Source organism: Ascaphus truei, unplaced genomic scaffold (genome assembly GCF_040206685.1).
Source record: "Ascaphus truei isolate aAscTru1 unplaced genomic scaffold, aAscTru1.hap1 HAP1_SCAFFOLD_3671, whole genome shotgun sequence".
NCBI classification, from domain to species: Eukaryota; Metazoa; Chordata; class Amphibia; order Anura; family Ascaphidae; genus Ascaphus; species Ascaphus truei.
In genome coordinates, this window is record NW_027456696.1 from 350 (window position 1) to 8,235 (window position 7,886).

At 51.8% G+C, this 7,886-nt stretch overlaps 1 protein-coding gene across 1 annotated transcript; it reads left to right on the plus strand.

Moving 5' to 3' along the window:
- Window positions 1–625: 625 nt before the first annotated feature.
- Window positions 626–6,718, plus strand: LOC142483770 (ATP-dependent RNA helicase DDX42-like; the record flags this gene model as incomplete). The annotated part of the gene is made up of 4 exons (XM_075583753.1): window positions 626–684; window positions 1,191–1,227; window positions 6,121–6,273; window positions 6,614–6,718. Coding segments are annotated over exons 1-4 (339 nt in total), but the record flags the coding sequence as incomplete, so codon positions are not given.
- Window positions 6,719–7,886: the final 1,168 nt, after the last annotated feature.

Here is a 7,886-nt window from a genome sequence, read left to right on the forward strand (position 1 = left end):
CCCTTAACCATGTGACTGCCATTAGTACACTTTGCCCCTAGGAGAGACTGGCCCCTTAACCATGTCACTGCCATTAGTACACTTTGCCCCTAGGAGTCGCTGACCCCTTAACCATGTCACTGCCATTAGTACACTTTGCCCCTAGGAGACGCTGACCCCTTAACCATGTCACTGCCATTAGTACACTTTGCCCCTAGGAGAGACTGACCCCTTAACCATGTCACTGCCATTAGTACACTTTGCCCCTAGGAGAGACTGACCCCTTAACCCTGTCACTGCCATTAGTACACTTTGCCCCTAGGACCACATTAAACACGTGGCAGTGACGGGTTCTCTGTGGGCGGATGCCAAATCATTATACAGAATCAGTATTTTTACATGTATAATAGTTTTATAATTAATCAATAATTGGAAGTTTTATTCAGTCTGCACCTAATCGCTTTTGTGATAACACTGTAAACGTTTGCCTTCAAGCTGCCCAGGAGGATTCTGGGTAGTGACGGGGCCTTGAAGCTTATACGGGGCCCGACCCACGCAGAAATCTCGCAGGGCGGGCGGCCGTGGGAAGGTACCACGCAGAAGGCTAACCCCCCCCCCCCCCCCCCCGCCTTGTCCTACTTAGGATCAAGCGGCCAAAGACATGAGGAGACTGGAGGACAAAGAGAAGGAGAAAAAGAGCATGAGGTACGTCTGCGTCGTGTCCCGGAGGTGTCTGCACGCGTCTGTGTGTGTCCTGGGGTGGGGGGGGGGGGCGCGGGCTGGACAGAACGAGGTCTCCGCGGCGAATTGTGTCAGCGACGTCCCGAGCCTCGGTGTGCGGTGGCAGAGGCCCCCGTAGACGTGGCAGGACTGTGTCTCCGGTGCCGTGGCCACGCCACCGCTGTGGTGGCGGCGGCACCGGAACCGTGCCGCCGCTTTCCCCCCCCCCCCCCCCCCCTCGACGCCGCAGACTTTTGGCGCCTGGGGCAGTGGGGTGTTTGCTGGGGTTTAGGAAGGCTCTTTATACCGCGCGTGTGTCTCTTGTGAAGGGGTGGGCAGCATTAAACAGGGCAGCTCCCCCCCCCCCTGAGCTGTCCGGAGCGGACGCGGTGAGCACCGGGGGGCGTCAGCGCCTCGTCCCGCGGGGGGGGAGCACGGCTGGGTTAGCGGACATTTGCAGGGAAGTTTGTTTCTCTGCTTGTTTCTTCCAGGGGAATCCGGGACGATATCGAGGAAGAAGATGACCAAGTAAGTCCTTGTCCTCCTCCTCCCCCATCCCCCCTCCTCCTCCCCCATCCCCCCCTCCTCCTCCCCCATCCCCCCACTCCTCCTCCCCCATCCCATCCGCCCCCCCTCCTCCTCCCCCATCCCCCCTCCTCCTCCCCATCCCATCCGCCCCCCTCCTCCTCCCCCATCCCCCCTCTCCCCCATCCCACATCCCCCCTCTCCCCCACCCCCCCTCTCTCCCTCCCCTCTCTCCCCCACCCCCCCTCTCCTCGTCCCCCCTCTCCCCCCCTCTCCCCCCCTCTCCCCCTCTCCCCCCCTCTCCCCCCCTCTCCCCCTCTCCCCCTCTCCTTCTCCCCCTCTCCTTCTCCCCCTCTCCTTCTCCCCCATCCTCTCCCCCATCCTCTCCCCCATCCTCTCCCCCATCCTCTCCCCTATCCTCTCCCCCATCCTCTCCCCCTCTCCCCTATCCTCTCCCCCTCTTCCCCATCCTCTCCCCCTCTTCCCCATTCTCTCCCCCTCTTCCCCATCCTCTCCCCCTCTTCCCCATCCTCTCCCCCTCTTCCCCATCCTCTCCCCCTCTTCCCCATCCTCTCCCCCTCTTCCCCATCCTCTCCCCCTCTTCCCCATCCTCTCCCCCTCTCCCCCATCCTCTCCCCCTCTTCCCCATCCTCTCCCCCTCTTCCCCATCCTCTCCCCCTCTTCCCCATCCTCTCCCCCTCTTCCCCATCCTCTCTCCCTCTTCCCCATCCTCTCCCCCTCTTCCCCATCCTCTCCCCCTCTTCCCCATCCTCTCCCCCTCTTCCCCATCCTCTCCCCCTCTTCCCCATCCTCTCCCCCTCTTCCCCATCCTCTCCCCCTCTTCCCCATCCTCTCCCCCTCTTCCCCATCCTCTCCCCCTCTTCCCCATCCTCTCCCCCTCTTCCCCATCCTCTCCCCCTCTTCCCCATCCTCTCCCCCTCTTCCCCATCCTCTCCCCCTCTCCCCCTCTTCCCCATCCTCCACCCCTCTTCCCCACCCCTCTTTTCCCCGGCTCCTTTCTCCTCCCACCCCCTCCCATCTCCACCCCTCACACAATAACCGATAATTGAGAGACGTGGGCGCCGGTCCTTCGCCGCCTGTCCCCTTCGGGAGGTTTATGTGAAGACTGCGACCCGCTGCGACCCTCCGATTGTCTCCCGGGAAACGGGAGGGCAGAGCCGCGTAACCCGTCCAGGGGCAGCTGTGTGCAGTTTGGCTTTCGGGGGCCAGATTTACCAAGTAGTGCTATCCCTCAGTGGGGGCGCCGTTCAATACATAGCCGGCAACGCTATATCGCAATGTGCAGAGTGCCTCGGGCAAACCACCGTTTAGCAAACCTGGCCCCAACGTGTTTCAGGACGCGGCTATCGCTGACAGAGAACCAGCCAACGAATCGGCCTCATTCAGGGGGGCACGGAGGCACCTCCGATAGCAGAGGGGCTACCCACCCACACACGTGTCAGTGTGTCAGTGTGTTTGTGTGTGTCTACATACATATATACACACACACACGTCAGTGTGTGTATATACACACACACACACACACACACACACACACACACACACACACACACACACACACACACACACACACACACACACACACACATATACACACACACACACATATACACACACACACACACATATACACACACACACACACACACACACATACATACACACACACACATATACATACACACACACACATATACATACACACATACACACACAGTATATACACAGTATATACAGTCATGTGAAAAAGAAAGTACACCCTCTTTGAATTCCATGGTTTTACATATCAGGACATAATAACAATCATCTGTTCCTTAGCAGGTCTAAAAATTAGTTAAATACAACCTCAGATGAACAACGACACATGTAATATTACAGTGTGTGTGTGTGTGTGTGTGTGTGTGTGTGTGTGTGTTCACATGACATATTACACCGTGTCATGATTTATTGAACAAAAATAAAGCCAAAATGGAGAAGCCATGTGTGAAAAACTAAGTACATCCTTATGATTCAATAGCTTGTAGAACCACTTTTAGCAGCAATAACTTGAAGTAATCGTTTCCTGTATGACGTTATCAGTCTCTCACATCGTTGTGGAGGAATTTTGGCCCACTCTTCTTTACAACGTTGCTTCAGTTCATTGAGGTTTGTGGGCATTTGTTTATGCGCAGCTCTCTTAAGGTCCAGCCACAGCATTTCAATCAGGTTGAGGTCTGGACTTTGACCGGGCCATTGCAACACCTTGATTCTTTTCCTTTTCAGCCATTCTGTTGTAGATTTGCTGGTGTGCTTGGGATCATTGTCCTGTTGCATGACCCAATTTCGTGTATAACTGTGGGTAATAAGTATAAAACAAGTAAAAACAATGTGGCTAAATAAACAGGTAGGGGAGGAAATGGACAAGAAGAGGAAGGCGTTTAGATTCCTTAAGTCAGAAGGGACGGAGACATCGTATCAGAATTATAAGGAATGTAACAAATTGCAAAAGGGCAATCAAATTAGCAAAAAGGGATAATGAAAAAAGGATTGCAATAGAAAGTAAGGTCAACCCTAAAAAGTTCTTTAAGTACCTTAATAACAAAAAAATGAGAAAAGAAAATATAGGACCCTTTCAGTGTGAAAGGGTCGGTACTGGGACCCCTGCTTTTTAACTTGTTTATTAATGACCTTGAGGTTGGCATCGAGAGCAAAGTCTCCATCTTTGCTGATGATACTAAATTGTGTGAGGTAATAGAATCCGAGCAGGATGTAATTTCTCTTCAGAAGGACTTGGAGAGACTGGAAACGTGGGCAGGTAAATGGCAGATGAGGTTTAATACAGATAAATGTAAGGTTATGCATTTGGGATGCAAGAATAAAAAGGCGACTTACAAATTAAATGGAGATATATTGGGGGTATCCTTGATGGAGAAGGATTTAGGAGTGCTTGTAGACAGCAGGCTTAGCAATAGTGCCCAATGTCATGCAGTAGCTGCAAAGGCAGACAAGATCTTATCTTGCATCAAACGGGCAATGGATGGAAGGGAAGTAAACATAATTATGCCCCTTTACAAAGCATTAGTAAGACCACACCTTGAATATGGAGTACAATTTTGGACACCAATCCTAAGAAAAGACATTATGGAACTAGAGAGAGTGCAGAGAAGAGCCACCAAATTAATAAAGGGGATGGACAATCTAACTTATGAGGAGAGGCTAGTTAAATTAGATTTATTTACATTAGAAAAGAGGCGCCTAAAAGGGGATATGATAACTACAGGAGGGCCCCGGGTTCCGTTCCAGAGGCCCGCCGTATAGTGAAAATCGCCGGAAAGCGGATCCGGCGATTTTCAGCGGCATTTTTGCCGTTCTGCGCATGTGCGACCTATGAACTGCGCACGCACACTGCAGTATGCGCACGCAAACTGCGGTCTGCGCACCCGCCTGTTATGCGCATGCACGACTTTGGATTCAATATGGCGGACCCCTTCTCGGTGCCGCCGTATCAGCGGAGCGCCGAAAAGCGGAGCGCTGAGAAGCGGGCCCTGCTGTATATACAAATATATTCGGGGACAATACAAGGTGCTTTCAAAAGAACTATTCATCCCACGGGCAGTACAAAGGACTCAGGGACATCCCTTAAGGTTGGAGGAAAGGAGATTTCACCAGCAACAAAGGAAAGGGTTCTTTACAGTAAGGGCAGTTAAAATGTGGAATTCATTACCCATGGAGACTGTGATGACAGATACAATAGATTTGTTAAAAAAAAGGTTGGACATCTTTTTAGATGGGAAAGGTATACAGGGATATACCAAATAAGTAAACATGGGAAGGATTTTGATCCAGGGATTAATCCGATTGCCAATTCTTGGAGTCAGGAAGGAAATTATTTTTCCCCTTATGAGATATCATTGGATGATCTAACCCTGGGTTTTTTTGTTTGCCTTCCTCTGGATCAATAAGTAAGTATAGATATAGGATAAAGTATCTGTTGTCTAATTTAGCATAGGTTGAACTTGATGGCCGAACGTCTTTTTTCAACCTCATCTACTATTTAACTATGTCATTTCGGCCAAGCTTTAGCTGTCGGTGTACTTTCTTTTTCACACAACTGTACACACATACACACACACACACACACACACATACACACACTTCAATATATATACACATGCACTTGTGTGTGTGTTATGCTAGTACGTTACCATCCAGCAAGGCAGCAAAGAGAGGCAGCACTCAGGGGTAAGTGTACGAAGAATTGTATTGTAACAGACACAGAAATCCGACGTTTCGATCCCACAGAGGGATCTGCTTCCTGGGGTGCGCAGTGATGCCTAATCCTCACTGTGACTAAATACCCTAAACCCCTGTGAACCCATCGCCTGAAAACAATGCCTCTGAGTGCTGCCTCTCTGCTGTTCCGCCGCCCTGCTGGATGGTAACGTACCCTTTACGTTATTTAGCACCAGGCCTATTTGGATTACAATGTTGGCGTTTTTGCTGTTTCCCTTACATACATACATATACATATATATATGACGCATTACATTCACACTTCAGTATATACACACGTACCATTATAGATCAGTGTGTCAAGTGTTATTATACTCGAAGTATCCGTTGGGCTTGAATAGCATGAGGTGCCGGCAGAGGATGTATGTATTATTACACACACACACACACACACACACACACACACACACACACACACACACACACACACACACACACACACACGTTGTTATTGTGGGGTACTGAGGCGGGACTTGTAATGCTGCTTAGCTCTCCGTTCTGTGTGGGGGTGAGAGGGCCTGCGCGGTGTGTGGGTGGGAGACGTGTTTGGGCGCTGTGGGTGTGTGTGTGGGTGACGGGCCCACCTTGTGCTCCCGCCCGCAGGAAGCATATTTCCGGTTCATGGCAGAGAACCCGACGGCGGGGCTGGTGCCGGAGGAGGAGGAGGACAACCTGGAGTACGACAGCGACGGGAATCCCATGGCCCCCAGCGCCAAGCGCATCATCGACCCGCTGCCGACTATCGACCACACAGAGGTGAGTGCAACAGCCCCCCCAGGGGGTGACGCTGAGTACCGCAAGACTGCCCCCACCCCCCGCACAGGGTGACGCAGTGTCCGATTTCCCCCCCTGGCCAGACACAGCCGGGTCACATCCCTTTCCAAAAACACAGGGCCGGGTCACATTCCTTTCGCCCCTCCTCCCCCCGCCCAACACAGGGCCCTCTTATGTATCTAGTTCACCTGGGTTCCCACGCGATTCGCCGTCCCACACACGCACACCAGGGACTTTGCTTTTTAGTCGGGCGTTTCGGCGTGTGAGGAGTGTCCTGTTAACCCCCATGACGCCTCTTCCCCCACTCCGCCTGATCCCATAGATCGAGTACCCGCCTTTCGAGAAGAACTTTTACCAGGAGCACGAGGAGATCTCGTCCCAAACCCCGCTGCAGATCGAGGAGCTGAGACACAAACTCAACCTGAAGGTGAGGGGGGGGGGGGGGAGGGTGTCGATTTGTCGTCCCCTGAAGCTGGAGGGCGGCAGGACGAAGGGGAAAGTGTGGACGTACGTCACGGAAAGGGTGGTGGATTGGTGGAATTGCCTCCCGGCAGAGGTGGTAGGGGGGTAAATACAGTGAGGGGAATAAGACAGGCATGGGGCAGACAGACGGTAAGAAAGGAAGCCGAGGGTCTGATAGGACCTGAGGTGTTACAGCGGGTCGGAGAATGGGCCGCCTGGGTGTGGTGCTTGTCTCTAATCAGGAAGCGGACGCGCAGGGCTGAGGTAGGGATGCAAATAAACCGACCAGAGCCTGGGGGGCAGAGTCCTGTTGTAGTATCCGTAGTCGGTAAGCAGGCAGGAGGTCAGGGCTGGCGACAGTGGTGCAAAGTCCAGGAGACAGGCGAAGGTCGGGGCAGGCAGAAAACAGCAAGGTCGGGGTCACGGTCCAGGGTCGGCAACAGGGGAATGAAAAGGGGCAAAAAGGTAAAGCGCGACTGCAAAGACCAACAGGAGCTGCAAGCGTCGGAACTTTGCTCGGTGACTCCCACCAGGAATGGCCGCCTTATATAGCAGCTCCCACCAGGAATGGCCGCCTTATATAGCAGCTCCCACCAGGAACGGCTGCCTTATATAGCAGGCTACCAGTACCCAACATGGCCACGGTGAGCAGGAAGTGCAGCCTTAAAGCTGCAGTTCAGTCTATATCCTGCATGTGTGTTTTTTTTAATAAATCAGTTCTGTAGTAAGAAAAAATACTTTTAGCATTTTCGGTTTTTAAAAAAACAACTTTGAAAGACCAATTTTCTTGTATTCTATTTTAACAAGCATTTGCTAAGGCACTGCCCCTTCATGGCCTGTCACAAACCCAGGCACACCCCTTTGTCAGCACTGCCCTCCCTCTCTCTAAACGTGCACTAGCATCTGGTCACATGATCTTGGTCACATGATCTTCCTCATACAGTAGTACATTCAAGGAAGCTGGAGAAAAGGGATCAGCCATGCATAGCAGCTCGGATAGGCGATTTCAAACTTATTACAGTGTTTATTCCATTCATTGCACGTGTATATAATGTAAAATTGTAATAATTCCATTTATAGCAAACGTGTATATGTGAATATTATTTAGATGTATATGTATGTTACTGAAATGT